The following is a 20,310-nucleotide window of genomic DNA, read 5'->3' on the forward strand; positions in this document are numbered from 1 at the left end:
AAACACATCCTGGCAAATCCTTAGAGCAAAGAATTTATTTATTCTCCTCAATGCTGCTAAAGTGCCCGAGGTAGAAAAGCAAAGTTGTTGTTATCAGTGCCTACGATAATTTCTAGGGGTTAGGTAACTTAGATGCTGTGAAAAGTAATAATTCTGTCTAAGTGGACAAAACTCAAGGAAAGGTGATGGGACGCTTTTAGTACAACTGTGTGTTAAATGTTCTCCAGGCATTTCATGTTACTGCATGTTAATGACTTCAAAATAACGACCATTTGACCCCATATTAGTTATTCTCTACTGGAAGAGAGATATACATGTCCACAGATGTTTACTACTAGGTTCATTTGGCATGAAAAGGGTGGCTATATCTATTTAAAAATTCTAGGTCATTTATATTGATTTCAACCAAGCCAGCAGGAAATAACTTTCTGGTGCCCAGTTAGTTCCAGAATTTGTAGAAACGGTATCTTCTCTTCTTGTGCACATCCAAACTGGACTCTTAGAAATTTTATTCTTTGTTTGTTGCACAAAACTCCTTTCAGAATCACTCCCCCTCCATTGTTCTCCAAGGTAGAGCTAGCTAGCTACAATGTGTGGGCTTGTCTGGTGCCCGACTTCATGGCATGTGGACTTTTTCAGTATAGTCTCATGTCAGTTGGAAAGAACTCTGGCTCGCATCCCCAGGACCAGGAGCTGGGCTTGTGCATTGTAATTTGTAAGACATTTGTTCTATTTAACCATGTTTCCACTGTGTTCTTGGCTTTTCTAACTCCTTTGCTTTAGGCAATGGAAACCTTCTGCAGCCTAATCTCTCTGTTTCTCTAAAATGTAAAACATACACTCCTGTGGATTTTCTTGAATTCAGAACAGGCTTTTTCTACTAACATAACATGATGTATTTTATTTCTCCAGTAGTAATTACATTCCATTCTCTTCAGTGTGAGGTGAAACCTCTGTAACTGAACCCAAGTACTCTTTTGTCATGTAATTAAAATTCTAATAACACGTTAACTTACCTATGTTGATACATCAGAATTAAAGAAAATGTTGTTTATGGAAGGACTCAAAATCATGGAATGGTTCCTTAATACGGGTGCCTGAGAACTGAAACATGGTTATGTCCTGGGAAAGAAGCCAAACGGGGCAGGAAAGCCAGCTTTCCTGGGCTGTAATCTAGACATGACATTGTGGGCTGTTAAGGGTTTTCCAGCAGAGAAGTGACGTGGCACATCTATATTTTGGAGGGGCCTCCTTGATGCACAGTATGGAATGAAGATAAAGGTAGGAAAGCTGAGGGAAAGGGCCAGATTGGGGCCAGCTGAGGTGAAATGGTAGCAGTAGGACCAAGGGAAATCTGGGCTCACAATCTCTTTAGCAATTCCAAAATCTGAAAAAGCTCTGAAAACTGAAAGTTTTTAATTTAGTTTAATTTTTTTTTAAATAAATGTGGTGACAAAACTCATTTGTCAGTCAAATCTGAATGGATTTTATGTGTGAATTATTATATTTCAGTGCTGGTATTGGTCATTGCTAATCTCTTTTGAGTCCTGATTTTTGTGTGTGTGTGTGTGTGTGCGTGTGTGTGTGTGTTTGAATTTAATTGCACTTTGGAAATGTTAAAAAGGTTAGAGACAGCCTTGTGGATAACTGTCATTGGGGAGGGGAAGAATTCTTCCCCCGCTACCTTTCTTAAATTCTTACAGCTGGACTAATAATAAAATTGATATAAGACTAGATTAACAGGAGAGCAACCAATGTAATACACGTGCACAGGAGAATCATGAATGATGCTCTCTGCAATGATGAACCAGCCAACTTTGAAACCTTTTAGACAAAGAAACAATATATTTGTGAGGCTTTGACAGGACAAGAAAAAGTACTCTTTAATAAGGAATCTGAACAAGGTTTGGATTTTCATAGTGAGGAATCTAAACCAAGTTTGGGCTTGGGTAGTAGATTGGCAAAGAGGGAAAAGTTTGTTTACGCGGGCTCTTCGGACATGAATTCCTTAACTCTAGGGATAAGGGTGTCTCTCCCCCTTGGAGCAAGCAGAGCTGCTTTCAAGTGGGAGATTCATTTCCTGTATTCAAAAGACAAGGGAGGGTCTGTGTGCCCTCTGGCTCCAGCTGCTTGTCAAGTAACATTAATTCAGTGTAATCAGTGTACCATTTGGGATTTTTTGGGGTGCCTGCCCTGGGCCCCACACTGTCAACAGAAGAAATGGAAGCATCTGTTATTATCATTAGCACCTACCATGGAATTATTATGAAACTGATGGTGGTGTATCTGTGAAGTATTTTATATGTGTGGCAGCCCCACCATGTACAACCTAAAGAAACCGAAAGGTGAGTGTGGAATTTTTACAGGAACAGTGACGATCAAGAAGTAGTGACAAATAGGAAAACGTTACACAGCCAAAAAAGTGCAGATGTTGACTGTGCATTAATAGAGAGGATCAGACAGTGAAGAATTGAAAGTATGATTTACTGGTTATGAAATGACTTAGAAGATACCATAAAAACTGACTGTCAGAGATGAGTATAAATATTCAGAGACTGGCTGCAAAATTTCAAGGAGGTTCGTGGTGTAAAATAGCTGAAAGCCTGCAGTGAAAAGCTTTGCTCATTAGAAGCTAGTTTAAAAATCATGTGGATGGATTTGCCAAGATAGCATTCGCTGAAGACTTGAGTCCAGAGCAGATCTGCACTGCGGATGAAACAGCATTGTGCTGGCCTCGGCTTCTAGAAAACGTTAAGGATGACCAATGGGAAAGCACTGCCTGGCTTTCCGGATGCAACCCGCTGGGCGACTCTTGGCTGTGTCTGTGCAGCTCTCACACTGCGGGTAACGTTGGCAGAGAATGAGGACAAAACACCTACTGCAAGGTGGGCAAGGTGTGTGCAGCTTACGCAGGCGTGAATTTTTCATGTAAGAAAAGATCGGCAACCAGAGAAATATTTTGAGCAGTTCAGGACTACTTTGTACCAGCAATACAAGCTCACTAATGGTAAGCAGCGCGGGAAGAAAAGTGAATTTTGTTATATTCAACTTCTTATGAAAATTAATGTTTCTGACATTTGCCTACCTGTTTGACATCTGTAATAGAGCCTGGTGATCAAGGAATTTTGTCGCCTCCTGAAGAGAACCACTCTACACACATCAAAAAACAGAACAAAACTGAATGTGCTTTAGTTAAAAGATTCCTTAGATTCCAAAACCTGAGAGAACTCAGCCTTAAAAATGCTAATTATATATGACCCAGAAATTCCACTTCTGAGTATTTACCTGAAGAAAACAGAAACACTAATTCGAAAAGATATGCTCCCCTATGTTCATAGCAGTACTATTCACAAGAGCCAAGATAGGGAAGCAACGCAGATGTCCATTGATAGATGAATTGATAAAGATCTCTCTCTCTCTCTCTCTCTATCTCTCTCTCTCTCTCTCTCACACACACACACACACACACACACACACACGCGCGCGCGCGCGCATATTACTCAGCAATGCAAAAGGATGAAATCTTGCCATATTCAACAATATAGATAGACCTAGAGGATATTATGCTACATAAGATAAGTCAGAGTGAGAAAGACAAATATTGTATGTTTCACTTATATGTGGAATCTAAAAACAAACAAACCAACAAACAAAACAGAAACACCCATAGATACACAGAACAAGCTGATGGTTGCCAAAGGAGAATGAGGTCGGGGGAAAAAAAGAATATGGCATTAGGAAAATTGAGAAAGCCCTTAGATTTGCAAAGATATTGATTAAGGGCAGTGACTCTTAAGCCAGTTGGACCAAAAAATACAAAAACAAAAACAAGACAGAAAGATTAAAGAGAGCATTTTTGACTCTCTTAAAAACTGCAGATACATTTCCTCATTTGTCCTCACATTTCCCTTATGAGATAGGAGCTATTCTAGTCCCCATTTTAAGGATGAGGGAACCCAAATGCAGAGGGTTAAGTGACTCCTGTGAGACAGACCAGTCTGTGTCTGCTCAGGGTGTCGGTCACCTGTAGGTTGGGGAACAGTTCTGTTTACTCTGTTTCCTACCCCACGTACCAGCATGTCTCTCTCTCGCTCTGTTTCTTTCTCTCTTTGTCCCTCTGTCTCTCTGTTTGTCTCTCCCTGTCTGAGAGGTTTTTCCAGTTGTGGGGTCATGTTTGGTCTTTGTGTGAATCAGGCTGGGGACTCAGCACTCACAAAAGAAATGGTATTGATGCACTTGCTAATGCTTGAAATGATGTTGATAGATCAACATCAACAAATGCTTCACACTGACTTTGAACTTTAATAATTTTTGAAAGTGAAACTGCAAAGCATATTACTAATGAAACGATTATGTGACACTTCTTATGCCAGAAGTTGATCAGAGTAGTAAATAAGTTGATTAAATGCTGAATTTGATCATTTTGTACCTCTTGAACATTCCTTGAATGATGTAGAAATTGTTGGAATGGCATTGAATTCCAATAAGCATGAGGACAGTAGTGGTGATGATGATGGTGACATACTGAACACAGGTGTGATCCTGTGATTTATCAGGAGAAATACGTCGTATTTGATCTGTGTCCATTCTTCTCAGCACAGAGCTCATTTCTCATTGTAATTGTAACCCTTGTAATTGTAACTTCTAAGGACATCTTTTGTTGTATTTAATTTCCAGTTCTGGAAATAACTTGCAGTGCCATCAAGGTGAAATGGGTGTTTTTTTGTTATCCTTATAACCAGCCATTTCCCCGCACACCTAATTAACATAAAAAGGTGATGTTTGGCCAGCTCCTAGATAACCTGAGGAGGAGGGCTGGTTGCCAAGGGAACCAGCCAGACCTCTGTGGAGGGCTAGAGGGAAGGGAAATTGAACTCTGTCACCAGTGGCCAACGATTTAATCAATCATGCCTATGTAATGGAGCCTCTTTAAAAACCCCAAAGAGTGTGGTTCCCAGAGCTTCAGGGATGGTGAACACGCGGAGGTGCTGGGAGGGTGGTGTGCCCAGAGAGGGCATGGAAGCTCCGTGCCCCTCCACATACCTTTCCCTACCTGTGGCTTCTATCTAGCCTTTCTTGAGTTACATCCTTTTGTGTTAAGATGGTACAAAAGTAATTGCGGTTTAAAAGGCTAAAAATAATTGCAAAAACTGCAATTATTTTTGCACCAACCTAGTAATAAACTGGTAATGTAGTAAGTAAAATATTTTCCTGAGTTGTGTGGGCCACTCTAGCAAATTTATTGAACTGGAGGAGAGGGAAGCTCTGACTGATGGTCAGTCATCACCTGGACTTGTGATTGGCATCTGAAGTGGGGGAGAGGGTAGTCCTGTGGACTGAGTTCTTACCCTGAGGGATATAGCCTGGCTATCTTCAGGTAGGTAGCACGGATTGAGTAGACTTGCAGGCCACCCATCTGGTGTCTGTAGAGAACTGGAGAATTGCCTGGTGGTATTGGGAAACATGTATCAGAGCAGGTGAAAAATTCCCATAGGAGCACTGTAGTGAAAAATGTGTTCTCAGTTGATTCCTGTCCTTGGCCAGTGAGTGTGCAGTGAGAGGAGAATCTGTTCAGACAGAAAGCATGTTGAAGAGACAGGAGATGGAAGAAGCGTTTTTCAAGGCCCCGTGTTGTGTTTCCCATCATCTGAGATGGGGGTTTCAGGCCCGTCGTTACAGTCCTGAGTGAGGCTGGTGATTAGCAGGATGATATTACTGCGTTCCTTTTCTGACATCCCCTGGCTTCCTCACACAACGAGCTGCAAACAGAGCCTAGCTTAATTTGAACTAAGTTTTAGTGAATATTTGCTTTAGAAGTAAGAAAAAAATTAAAGCTAAAGTACAATAACATTTAAACTTGAACATGGATTGAAGACTTTATTAATGGGTCTGATTGAGAAACATTTCCTTGGTATAGGATCTAGTAATATCAGTTTCCTAGAAAATTTGAATGTTTTGGGAAAATACCATGGAGTGCTTGGCACTGTGCTTATGGCAGTCAGTTGATTTGTAGCTATGGAAAGAAAATTGGAAAGGCAGAGATGTTTTTACTATGCCAAGCATTCCACGTGCATCATTATAAAAAATAATCGCTTAGCTAGTTACTGAACGCAATTAATTAAATGGCTTTTGACAATGTTAATATTTATGCTGGCATTTATTCTTGATGTAATTATAAGTGGGTTTAATACGGGCCATTAAAGTGGCTAGAGCTCAACGCAGTAGATACTTTTAAGTAACTCTTTCTGTAATAATAATTCAGTTAAACCTTGAAGAGTTCTTCCCAGGGTTTCTAAATATAGTACGCATGTATTTATAATCTGCATGTATTTGTAGATATATAGCTACATAGTTAAGATTCTATCGTACATGCAATTTTATACCCTATTTATAACTCGGTAAGTAAAGTTATGTCATTACATCTCTTTGCAACCGTTGTACTTTTATGACTGCATAATATTTCATTGTGTGGCTCCAGTGTAATTTACTTAATCATTCCCTTGTTGGGAATGTTTATGTTTCTAATTTTTTTCTATTGTAAATCCTACTGTAATGAAACTTACTTGTGTTTAATTTCTGTCTTCATTTACATTATTCCTTGCGATATTCCCAGAAGGGAATTGCCCTGTCCCAGGGTCTGAGCAGCTTTAAGTCTCTTGGTAGAGCTGAATTGCTTTCATAGAAAGGCTGCGCCGTAACAGCCCCACCAGTGGCACAGGGAGCTGCCAGCACAGAGACACTTTCTTTGTACTCACCGCTCAGCAGGAGCAAAAACATACTCTTGGCTTCCCCTTTATAAGTAAAAGTTCATGGGAGTTGGCCGTTTCCCCACCAGTGCTTAGTAGAGTAAAATGTGTGAACTGTGTGCAATGAGTCAAGCTTCATTTTTCTTCGTAGAAACTGTTCTTGGTCCTGCCTCTGAAGTTAATGGAATGCGCCTGAACTTTGGTATGTTTGCGACCATCTGGGGGTCACGTTCGCTTGCCTTGGCCCTTTGCAGTAAGCTGATTGTGCTTAGAGAAATCACTAGTCCGGTAGAGCTCCTACACTGCTTTAGTTTCTCTTTTACACACAAGACTGAGGGAGATAGAAAGGGAAGACTGTTTAAACAGTTAGGAAATTAATTATTCTAACAACAAACATTTATTTGGTGTTTTACTAGTTCCCATCATTGTGCTAGATTTATAGTGATAGAGAACATTTACAGTGTTCTTCTCAGTATGGCCTTTTGAAGAACCGTAAGAACCCAGTGGATTCCATGACCGTCTAATAGGGTGCCTCAGACAGCTTTTTATTTTTGTTACTTTAACTTAATGTTTAAAATAAAAATTGTGTGTATTGAAGGTCTACAATATGATGATTTGGTACATACATACATCGTGACATGATTTGTATAGTGAAGCTAATGACCGTATCATCTCCCCATGTAGTTAACCACTTTTTTTTTTGTCTAATGAAAATACCTGAAATCTACTCTCAGCAGATTTCCAGTATTGAGTACAATATTACTAAGTAGAGTCACCATGCTGTACATTGACCTCTAGACTTACTCATCCTACAAACTACAACTTTGTACCCTTTGACCAACATCTCCCCATCCCCCACCTGCTTTCTGCTCTTTGCTTCTATGCATTCAACTTTTTTATATTCCACATGTAAGTGAAATCTTAATTGGACTTAACTTGAAGTAGAAAGAGTTTACCTGGGCTCAGGCCCCTGGTTCTCTTTCTTATCACCTGCGACTGATTGACTGGCTGCACACCCTTGGGGACACAGCTAATCTGTAACTTGGTGTCTTTACCTACAAAACGTGAGCTTTGGACTAAATGAACTCTGGGCCTTTCTAGTTTTCTATTTTGTGTAAATTTTATTCTGCTGAAGATTGACTATCTCCCTTTATTTATGTAAAAGGTGAAATCCACACACTTTTAGGAGCTATTTTGTATATTAAGGTATAATCACAGGAATAAGTTTTGATTGTTCTGGTTGTAGAAATCCCGTTTTTCTCATATGAGGGTCTAGGTCTGCCCTGTCCAATATGGTAACCACTAGTCACATGTAGCAATTTAAATTAAAATTAAGTAAAATTTAATGCAATTAAAAGTTAAGTCCCTCAATTGGGCAAGAAGTTAAGTGCATTATGAACAGGATCAAGTTTAATCCTGGCATTATGAGATAGGTATTATTTTCTGTGTTTTTATATATGAGAAACTTGATGGCCAGAAGCTCAATTAGTGGGTCCAAGGATAGTACACGAGGATAATTAGTGCTGGACCTACATGAGTGTTCCTGCAAAGTGGGGTCTTACGAAACCCATTGTGTTGTGTTGATTCTCCTCACATTGGTCTCTGTACTGACGTCAGCACATTTAATCTCCACATTTGTACTTTTATTACTTTTGGTGGCTCCGTAATCTATATTTGTGACCAGGAAGATGTGCTTCGTAGTGTGGAAGAGTTTTTTAGAGTTAAGTTAAAACAGGGCTCAGCAAAGTTTTCCTGTAAAGGACAAGACAGTAAGTGTTTTAGGCCCGTGGGCCATGCAGTCTCTGGGGCAACTCTGCAGCTCAGCCTTTGCAGTAGGAAAGCCACCACAGACAGTATGTAAACAAATGGGCAACAAAACTTGATTTACAGAAACAGCACATACGTAGGTTTAGGTCCCAAGTTAGATGGTCTTTCATTTCCACCATCTAGGCTAATGTGTTTTATTTGATCTATTGATTTATTCATTCATGTATTCATTTGTGTATTCAAAATGCATTGCTGTATAAAATACATTGCTCAGATAACATAGAAGTTAAGATAGGTAAGCAAAGAGATGTAATTTGAATTTAACAGTCTTGGGTCTTTTGATTGAGAAGTATTTGAATTGCTCAGAGTTCTGAACTTTGTCGGTGTATGAGTTTTTGCAAGTTACAAGGTCTATTTGAGCCTTAGTTTGTTTGTCAAATGGTGAGAAGAATACTTACCTCACAGCTGTGGAAAGGATGACATGGAAGACCATTGTGCCAATAGGAGAATGGCTGTTGGTGGTAGTGTTATCTTCCTGGGTCACCGTACTTTCCAGATGAATTATTTCTGACGGAGAAACTTGACAAAGGCACGACAAAGGAATTTATTTCTCAGATGGAAGTGAGAAAGCTATCACAGTCATTATTCTCTTTGTAAAAGATGATAACAGAAAAGAACCAATTGTTTTGGGCAGGGAGAAATAACAGTGGGGGATATACACAGGGGCTGAGCAAATAGATAAAAACTCTGAAAATGAGGACAAGAAAATGAAACTTTCTTTAGCAAAAGAGGGGTGGAATAAGGAGAACAAGGAAGGGATGTAAGGATAGTGCCCACCTATGGAAACAGAACCTAGAAGTGGATTTGGATGCGTAAGGAGCTGGGAACTGAGAAGGAAAGGGAAATCAGGTGATGTACGAATAAGTGCATCGAAAGCACCTTTTCCAGAAGAATTCTGAACTTTGTACGATAGCAAGAAATACTTTCTTGTGTCTTGCCCAGGGCCCTGTGCTGGGTAGCTGACAGCCTATCAGTCCGACTTTGTGCTCAGATGTATAAGATGGTACATCCATATTTAACATTCTCATCTACAGCAGTGACAAGCCACTGAACGCCGTGGATGGGAAGACAGATTTCAAGCTGAGCCAAAAACACTTTTGAAACATGTCTGACAAAATAGTGCTGTAAATGAATAAATCCCGAGATTTGTTGATTATCCTTGAAAACTTCTCCCACGACGGCAGTCAGAGGAGCTGTGCACCAGCTTCTGGTACGCAGTCACACACAGCCATGCTGATCTCCTTGGAGCGAGGTAGTCTCAGTTTCCTTTGGGAACTGGGAGCACTGTGCTGCCTGGGTGTATATGAGATCCGTTTTTGTGGCCATTTGGAGAAATATAGTTCTCTCCTAATGCAGCCTAATGTCATGAAGTTATGTATTTTCTTGGTATGATTGAGAGCCCTGGAAGTAAAATAACCACATAGTTGTACGCTTTAAAGTAGCCCAATAGATAAAAATTCCAAATTGGAGAAGATGGATTTGGGTTCATAGTAAATTTTTTATGAACACAGGGCTATAACATCTAAAGATTTTTATAACTGAAATCCCTGAGTCAATTTAAAACTTGCTTCTGTGACAGTGGGGACGACACATATTTTCAGTGGTCCGGAACGCCTCAGTCTCTCCCAGTATCTTAGAGTTTGGTCAGCTCTATCTGGGTCTTTGTTACTTCATCTGTGACAGAAATGACCTACAGTAGATGACTGTTTTGTTGACTTTCAGCTGTGAAATTTTGTGCTCTTCTTACTAAATTCTAGGCATTTTTGAAAGAAAGATCTGGTCAGCACTCTATCTTCTGGCTGCCCTGAATCCCTTCCAAAGTAGTTTAGTCCTGCTCCTGGGTTATTATGGGTACATGTTACAACTGGCTGTTTTATAAAACAAATACAATCGGTGGGATGCTGCAGTGGTGTTAACTTTAAATAACGTGGCCAGATGTAAGGATAAAAAGGATTTGCATTTATAAAAATAATTTCAGCTGTCCATTGGTATTGTCTATCCTTTTTTGTGATACTTCCTTAAGTTTTTCATTTTTATTGTTAAATACCAGGGGTACCAAAAAAAGTGTATACAAGTGACACGTTGGCCAATGTTGCTCAAGCAGTCGTTCACCGTAATTAGAAGTGTCTGGACCCTGATGGTAACCACTCTGAGCACCTCTTGTAATTGCAGAAGTCAAACGTGACTTGTATTTATCTTTTGTTATCAGTGTATATTGAGTATTGCAATTTTAATCGTTTTTTCTTAAAATGTGTATACATTTGTTTTGGCACCCTCTGTGTATAAAGTAAAAATAACCACCACCTAAAGTGGTGTATTTTGTTCGAAGTGTCAAAAGAACCTTGTTAATGTTACTTTGGAATGTAGTGAGATAATGCAGAATTCGTGCTCTGCCAAGGCAGGCAGAAGTTTGTCCTTGGAGGAAGGCAGGCAGGCGTGTGAGGCCCGTGGTCTCAAACATCACGTGTTGTGCTGTACTTCAGACACACCCATGTAATCGTGCTGGGGCCCAACCGAGTCCTGACGTTCCGCTCATCCCTCTGAAGTTTTTTTGTTTTAGAGTGTAGTCCAAATGAAAGGACGTTGTGACATTTAAAGTTGTATTCCACATGAGGGCATCAAAACGTGACATGACGCGATACTGGACATTGTCTTTAAACCCAAGGACCTAAATGGCCAGGGGAGGACAACGAGGATTAGGGATCTAAAAGTGGCGTTCAGTGTTCTTTCGATTTAGAGCAGCGAGTGCTAAGCCTCCGGCCGCAGATGTGCTGCTCGGAGCTCCTGTGCGGGGACGTCAGCAGGACAGCGCGGGCTGGGGGAGGCCTGGGACGCACAGCACGTCGGCTTCCCTCGCAGTGGAACCTGAGCTGTGCTTTGCACGTGTGCTTTCCGCAGAACCCGTGAAAGAAGGCCCGATGGTGTGCTGCGCCCTCCGGGGATCCGCCCCCGCGCGCGTGTTCCTGGTGAGGAAGGCCCGCGGCGCCCCGTGCTCCGGGCTCGCCGCGGGAGGAGCGCCGGGAGGAGCGCCGCGCGGAGAGCTGCAGCTGCTGGGCGCCGCCTACCCGCGGGACGACTACAGCAACCTGTCGGGCGCGGTGCTCGCCAGGGTGGGCAGGAACTTGCACAACGTGCGGCACCACCCGCTCTGGCTGGTCAAGGAGAGGGTGAAGCAGCACTTCTACGCGCAGTACGTGGGCCGCTCCGGGACTCCGCTCTTCTCCGTCTACGACGACCTTCCCCCGGTCGTCACCACCTGGCAGAACTTCGACAGCCTGCTCATCCCCGCCGAGCACCCCAGCCGGAAGAAGGGGGACAACTACTACCTGAATCGCACTCACATGCTGCGGGCGCACACGTCCGCGCACCAGTGGGACCTGCTGCGCGCGGGGCTGGACGCCTTCCTGGTGGTGGGCGACGTGTACCGGCGCGACCAGGTGGACGCGCGCCACTACCCGGTCTTCCACCAGCTGGAGGGCGTCCGGCTCTTCTCCAGGCACCAGGTGAGTCCCAGACTTGCCGCGTTGTCGCTGAGGGGAAGCGGGGACGTTGGGTGGCGGCCACTAGAGCTGACCTGGGTGAAAGCAGAACGGCCGACCTTTGCGGTCAGGAGAGACCCGTCCTCGGTGCCAGCCCTTGTACAGGCCGAGCCTCACTGTCCTTTGACTGATGGGCAGGCTTCTGTTTCCTCTTGTCTGTCCTCATCCTTCAATACGCACTTGCCTTGCTCTGCTTTCTCCATCCAAGACAGCTCCTGATACAAGACTGAAACCGGGGGGCAGGTGATTCCACTTCTCGGTTAGTAGAAAGTACCTATGTGCTCATGGTGTTAGAGGTGAATGCACCTCTTCTACTACAGTCCAGGGGACTGGCGACCTCTTGACTGTTGCTATTGTTGAAGTATATGTTTGGGTGCATAAGCCTTTCTGATCAGGAAATCTGATATTCTGGCCATTCCACGCGACCCAACTCGTGTACTCTATTAGCTCATGTCCTAGTGCATTGTGTGCATCTCTGTCTCTCTGTCTCTCTTACTCTCTCTCTTAATCTTTCTTTGTTTGCAAATTTTGAAAATCCCTAAAAGCTTGAGTCTATTTCCTAAAAACCTGCAACACCATTTGTCTTTTATTCATGTATTTTTAAACTATCTCTGTTGTTATATAAGAAACAAATGGAATTAAATGAGGCACAAGGAAATACTTTACTCCTGTCGCATTTCTTCCAAGCATGTTCATTGAAAACAGGAGGAATAATGATCCCAAAAGTCCCTTCTGCAAACACAAGCTAAGCGGATTGTTGGATTGAGAAAGACTAGTATAGGCTCCTGAGGGTACCAAGTGACCACTGTTTTGTTGGGTTGACTAAGTCATGTGGTCGGAGCCAACCTTTGTCCCAGGACGTGCTATTTCCTGTGAATCTATGATAGTACAGTAGGTTACCTTTACACAAAGAGGTTACGGAAGCCTGATCTCAGACTACTCAGATGAGCATTCTTACTACGTGGAATATCTATTTTCCAAGTCAGGATAATAACTATTAACAAGGATACAGATTTATTATGAAACGAAAAGGAAATGAACAAAGACAGGTCAAAATCTGAGAAATGTGACCCAGTGATAGAATGTCACCTACATTAACGTGCAGGAGGAGACGTGATGCCCGTAACATGATGTCTGGCTCACGGCAGCGGGCAGGCGCTCAGCCCAGCGTACCTCATTAAAAAAAAAATTAAAAAGGAAAGCGCTCACTGATTTGTAAGCCTGCAAGCCATACAAGTGGCAGTGGAAGTGGCGAGACACACACTAACATTTTAATGAAGAAAAACTCAAGGCTACCTTAGAAGGTGAAAATAGGAAGAGAGGTAAGGAATTAATTCTTGTGTCGTATTTGTTTTGGGTTCAGTCTGATTTAGTGGGTAGCAGGCATGGCTAATTTAATCTAATAATGTCACTGTATATTGTGCCTTGTAGTTAAAAAATTACACATGCACATATACATATACACCTAATGTTATAGTTTAATAAAGTACTTGTGTTCATTGTTTCATTTGTTCCTCTTAATAAAAACCCTGAGAGGTTATTTCCACTGCACCCAAGAGCAAGCTCAGGTCCTGGAAGGATTAGTGACTTGCCCAAGGTTACCCAACCCTTTGGTGGCAGAGCCAAAACTTGAATTCAGGTTTTCTTAGTTCATTGACCATTCCACTGTATTCTGTTGCTTTTCATGGAGCTGCTTTGTAGGTGGGACCTGCTTATGACCCAGGTGGAGCTTTAGTTCCAAGAATGGTGTGGGGAGAAGGGGTGGTGTTTATTGAATTCCCAGCCTTAACTGAAGTGTTGGTTGTAAGTCTGACCTAATCTTAACTCTCAAAAGAATGTTTTTCCCTTTTTTCAGTTTATTCCCCTATGAATAGGATTATTTTCAATAGTTTTAATCATTTTAAAATGATGTTCTTATTTTTTAAATTTTCCTGTTATTTAATAATCCTTACAGTCATTATTTTAATCATTATAAGGTTATTTCAGCAAGAAGAAAAGTGAATGCAGAGGTAAGAGGTAAAAGAAGCAATGGTAAGCATCAAAATGGATCAACTATGACAATATATATTTTACACTTGACCCTTGAATAACACAGGTTTGAATGGCACGGTTTTATTTGGATTTTTTTGTTGTTTTCAGTAAATACTATGAATGTATTTTCTCTTCCTTATGATTTTTTAAATGACATTTTCTTTTTTCTAGCCTAAACTTTATTGTAAGAATACAGTATATAATACATATAACATCCAAAATATATGTTAGTCAACTGTTTATGTTACCAGTAAAGCTCTGGTCCACAGTAAGCTATTAGGTTTTGCGGAGTCAAAAGTTATGCATGGATTTTTGACTGTGTGGGGGTTGGCACCCCTAATCACCATATTGTTCAACTGTCAACTATATATCACTATTAATTGTGAAGAAAACCCTTTTGTGTTTTGAAAAAAGGTAAAATGTATCAATAGTCAAATTTAAATAGGTTGAACTCACCAATTAAATACATAGATTATCAGATTGGACATTTTTCAGTTACAGAAACGTGAAGCAAATCCATGCCAGAGCTTGAAAATAAAGGGCAGGAAAAAGATATATCAAGCAAATACTTAGAAAGCTGGTACGACAATATTAATATTAGACAAAATAGAATTTATGGGAAGATGATAAATACGAATAAAGAGGGATAATATATCAATCAAGATGCTTTATGAATTAGTAATGTCAGTGTTTACAACATTGTAGCCTTAATATATAAACTAAAACTGAAGAAATAAAAGTTAAGTTTGACAAATTCATAACCACTGTAGAAGATTTTAAATGACCTCATCCAAAACACCGATGGATTAAACAAACTGAGTAAAGATACAATTTGAAAAACATGATTAACAGCCTTGATTTATGTTTATTTTTAAAATTCTGTAACTATTTGCGTGTAACACACACACACAAATTCTGTAACCAAGAGTTCGAGGTTGGAGCTTACAAGAGTATATTGTCGCATGGATTACTTAAAATAAATTGACAGTTGCAGTCTAAACACATGCCGAAGGATCTATAAGATAGATAGGGCTCTGTCTGAGTACAATGTAGTCCATGTAGAAAGCAGTAAGCATCTTTTCATATCCTCAGACATTTAAAAATTCACAGCTGTGGATTCCTAGGCTAAAGAGAAATACTACAATAAATCACAGATTATTTATCACTAGCCATCAACGAAAATACTTATTTCGAACTGCTCAGATGTGGGGGAAAATAGTTATTTTATTATGTAGAAACTAGGTCGACCCTATTTAAATAATATGATCACAGTTAGCATTAATAAAGGATAAGATGTAGTTAAAAAGTTACTTGAAGTATGTTTAGTTTTAAATATATTTGTTTTAAAGAATTTTAAAACCCTGAAAATCAATAAATTAAGTGTTCAATTTAAGATGCTAAAAGCAAGCACCATTGTTCTAAAAAAAGTAGAAGGAAGTGGGTTGTATAGTTTTTTCCCCCCCCTTCTTCCACCCCCCTCCCAGCTTCAAGCTGTTGTTTCTCAATCCATTTGTGAATCCATTTGTGTAGGACACAGCTCCCTGGCCCGTGCTGGTGTTATGAGACTTGCGCTCCCCCTCGGGTGAGGCAGTCAGTTGCCGATAGGCCACTCAGAGCAGCTCATGGTAGTTATTGTGGACTGCCGGCCACTCATGGAAGTACATGGTAGCCCGCGGCAGTGCGCGGCAGCGGCAGCTCGCGGCAGCGGCAGCTCACGGCAGCCCGCGGCAGCTCACGGCAGCTCACGGCAGCTCACGGCAGCCCGCGGCAGCTCACGGCAGCTCACGGCAGCCCGCGGCAGCTCACGGCAGCTCACGGCAGCTCACGGCAGCCCGCGGCAGCTCACGGCAGCCCGCGGCAGCTCACGGCAGCCCACGGCAGCCCACGGCAGCCCACACCAACCTCCGGCTGCTCACGGCAGCCCAGCTCCAGGGAGAGCTGTTGTTCACAATCTTAGCTGTAGAGGGCGCAGCTCACTGGCCCATGTGGGAATCGAACTGGCGACCTCGGCGTTAGGAGCATGGCTCTCCAACCACCTGAGCCACTAGGCTGTGCCTCTATAGTTTTTATAATGCCAAATCTTACAAAACAGATACAGCAACCAGAATAGCAAAATCCAGAACTATAGACAATATCTGTAAGACAACTGGGTGACAAGGTCTCCCTAAGATCTTCACAAATGGGTGGGAACTCACAACTGACAGCAGGAAGATTTGCACTATGTCAGAACTGAGGTAACAGGAGGAAAGCAGGGTCCTGGGAAGAGGAGAGCTTCATTACGAGTCTCTCAGAGACAAACTTTGGACAACCACATTTACTAGAGGGGCTTTGACATTAAGTGCTATCGTGTTTCCCCGAAAATAAGACCGGGTCTTATATTAACTTTTGCTCCAAAAGACACATTAGGGCTTATGTTCAGGGGATGTCATCCTGAAAAATCATGCTAGGCTTATTTTCTGGTTAGGTCTTATTTTTGGGGAAACATGGTAGTAATACTGTTTACCGATGACCACCAGAAAGAGAGGCATTGAACCTATGTGTGTCCTGATGGAAGAATACAGTGCTGACTAAAGTCTTGCCAAGAAATTTGGAACTGGATCTGATCAAAATCTAGCTCTCACTACCAAATCGATAGGAAAAAAGAGGACAGAGAAACATGTTAGGCCACACCATGGGGATGTAATAAGCGAAATCCAGCTTGTGGGCAGTTCTGTAGCAATGCTACCCAAGACGTAATCTGCGTAATGAAATAAATAGAAGAATCTAAAGTAAGTTTTTAGAAATATTTAAGCAATGTTAAGTGTTTAGAAATGTTAAGCCATCATACACAAACATGTTATCATTGGACTGCTTTGTTGAATAGCATACGCGTATAAACTGGTTCCGGTGTTCTTAAGTGCTCTTGGCTAAGTTGCACGTGCTCAGTCTGTTTAGTAGTTATGTGCAGTAGAACCATGTACCATACTGTGTCTTTATCACAGACAGTTTGAGAAGCACTATGCAGGATAAGTGATTCCGTTCCTTCAAATAAAAGTGATGGAAATGGTACCTATAGAGTAAAAGAAATACGGATCAACCAATCACAATATATAGATCCCATCAAGAGAAAACATCTTTAAAGAAGAAGAAAATTGAGAACACTGGAAATTGAACACTGACTGAATATTGAATTTAAGGAGTTTATTTTTATTTTTTAAGGAATAATAATGGTATTATATTTTTATAAGTCATTTTCTTTTAGAGATACATATTGGAATAAAATGATTGGATGGTTGGGATTTACTTCAAAATAATATGGGGATAGGTGTTTGGAGGTGAATGTAAGAGGATTGATTGGTCATGAAGTGTTAATTATTGAAGCTGGGTGTTTGATAGATGAGGAATTATTATCATTTATATTTTTGCAAATGTTTGAAATTTTCCTAAACGAGGGCTAAAGAAAAAAAGTGAAGGAAAATCTGGGGATCAGTAAATGAAAATAAACATTTGCTGAATATGAACTGGATCTAGGAATTCTTGTAAGAAGGTATCAGTCATGAGGTGATCCATGGTTTCTTGGGGAAGACAACTATTAAGATAAAAACAGCAACAAAAAAAAACCAGGAGGCAGGAAATATTAAACATAAGAGTACACATTGTATGCAATAGAAAACCGAAACCAATTAAATCTAGAATTAATAGCCCCTCCACCATCAGTCTGAGGTAATTTTATGTGTGAGTTTTTACCATATCTGAAAGACTTGTACAATCTGTTTCAGAGGCTAGAAAAAGGCACCTGTCAAACTCATGGTATGAGGTTAAACATGTTAATATACAAACTAGATAAAAAAATTTAGAAGTTTCATCTTTTTGAACTTCAGATTCTGTTTTAATGTGCAGATACAGAATTAAATGAAATATTTGCAAAAATTCAATTCATTGGTATATTGTGTCCTATGACATTATTATTATACATGTATTATACCATATTAACTAATACAAGAAGAAAAAGCATGTGATCACCTCAGTAGATGTAGAAAAATAATTTGATGGCATATAATGCTTTATGACATTAAAAAAAACATTGATGATATTAGTGATTAATGACAAAAACTTTTAGCATACTAGGAATAGAAGGGAACTTCCTTAACATTATAAATGATGTTTGTCAAGCACTAACAGCAAATATCATAATTAGAGGTAAATCATTGTAAATATTTCCATCAAAATTAGCAACATTTCAGGATTGACATCACTGTGTCTATTCATCATTGTATGGGAAGTTCTAGCTTATACAGTAAACCAGAAAGAGAAATAGAAGGTATAAGAATTGGAAAACATGAGATAAAGCTGCTTCATTTGTAGATGGTCTACTTAGAAAATGGAATAGAATATCCAGGTCAATCATTAGAACTAATAAGACACTTCACCAAAGTTGTTGGATACAAAGACGATATAGGTATGTTTTTTAATTGCAAGTAATAACCAATTAGAAAATATAATTAGAATAGAATTTTCATTTGTAGTATTAACTAAATCTTTGAAATCTAAGTATAATTGTTACAGAAGATGTTCAGGATATTTATGGATACAATTATTAGGTGATGTTAAAAGACATAAAAGAAGAGAAAAGGGAGAGATATATCATGTCTGTTGATTTGTAGGTAGGAAAACAATAACATGAAGATGGCATTTCTTCCAAAATCAATCTGTAATTTCAGTGCAAATCTAATCAAAATATCCACTGAGTATTCTGCAGAAGTTGAAGGGACTGATTTTCAAATTCATAGGAACAAGTTTAGGAGTAGCCAGAACAAATTTTAAGAACAGCAGTGTAAAGGGACATGCCGTCCCAGGCATCAAGAATACAAAGTTCTAGTTATTAAGGTGATTTAATATTAGCATAAGGTTAGTCAATTAGAGGACCTTGAAACAGTTCTACTCATATTTGGGAATTATCTTACTATAAAATGAAAGTGATGTTTAAATAAGTGGAGAGGTGATGGAATCTGCATGAATTGCTTTGAGACAATTATCTATATAGAAAAAAATATATATCTACCTCACACCAAATGCAAAATTCAATTCTGGGTGGATTCACAATTCATTTATGAAAAGGAAATCTTTAAAAGTTAAAGGAAAATATAGGAGATTATTATTATCACCTTGGGGGTAGAAATAATATTAATGTCTTAAACCAAGAATTCCTAAACAAGAAAAATTCTTAATGGAAAAAGTTGTTCAAGTTGACTGCCTTAAGGTAAAACTTCTTCCTAATAAAAGACTTTATTGATGAAGTTAAGAGACAAACAGCAGGCTGGGTGGAGATACTTGCTGTACATAAAACTAATCAAAGATTAGTTTTGCTCAAATAAAAAGGTCTCAGTAGCAAAAAAGAATCCAGTAGGGAAAAGGCTGACAATACCAAGTGTGGTTGAGCATGTGGAGCCACAGAAATGCTCTTGCGGAATGTAAAAACCCACACCTGAAATTCCACTCCTGTGTATATACCTGAGATACGTTCTTAAGTAGCAGGTAGATGAGAACGCTCATAGCATTATTAGTATTAGCCCCAAACTGGAACAATTCTACCAAGAGTAGAAAAGATAAGTAAATTGTGGTGTATTTATACAGTGGTATGTGAGTGTCATATATCAGTGAAAATGAATAAACCAAAACTATATGCATCTATGTGAACGAATATAGAAAGTACTATTAGGTAAAGAAAGTAATTGAAGCTTACATTGTATGATTGCATTTATGTAAAGTTTTAAAAAAGGGCAAGAATAACCAATATATTATTTCGGAGTTCATGCATATGTGGAAAAGTAAAGGAAAGCAAGGGAATAATTTAAAAATACAGTTTAGTTACTTGCTCGAGGAGCAGCAAGGTGACCAGTCAGGTAGGGGCTGAGTGGGCCGCAGTTTTTGGTAGTGTTCTTTTTTCTGAAAATGGAAATGGGTGGTGAGCACACTTGTTTTGTTTTTATTATTCTTTAACCATGATATTCTTATACACTTTTTATGAATGATTTTTGTGTATTTTTTTTAAGGAAAGATAAATGGGCAAAGAGCATTAACAGCCTATTGATAGAAGTGACATGTGATTGGCTAATAAACAAGGAGCAGCTTTATCAGTGAATAAGAACATGCAAATTAAAGCAGCCAGATACTATTTCAAATGCATT

At 40.0% G+C, this 20,310-nt stretch overlaps 1 protein-coding gene across 15 annotated transcripts in view; it reads left to right on the forward strand.

Moving 5' to 3' along the window:
- FARS2 (phenylalanyl-tRNA synthetase 2, mitochondrial) overlaps positions 1-20,310 on the forward strand; it is a 507,792-nt gene that overhangs the window by 99,997 nt on the left and 387,485 nt on the right. For 9 of the 15 annotated variants that reach the window (XM_081054752.1, XM_081054740.1, XM_081054747.1 and 6 more), the window contains one exon: positions 11,472-12,076. The exons of 4 other annotated variants lie outside the window; for them this stretch is intronic. In XM_081054752.1, the coding sequence (XP_080910878.1) occupies positions 11,492-12,076 (585 nt within the window). In that variant the 5' untranslated portion in view covers positions 11,472-11,491. Of the gene's footprint in view, positions 1-2,988; positions 3,008-6,897; positions 6,949-11,471; positions 12,077-20,310 lie in introns of those variants that run through there. 2 more of the 15 variants (XM_081054738.1, XM_081054739.1) reach the window with 2 other exon arrangements.

This window comes from Rhinolophus hipposideros (genome assembly GCF_964194185.1).
Source record: "Rhinolophus hipposideros genome assembly, chromosome: 8".
Lineage (NCBI taxonomy): Eukaryota > Metazoa > Chordata > Mammalia > Chiroptera > Rhinolophidae > Rhinolophus > Rhinolophus hipposideros.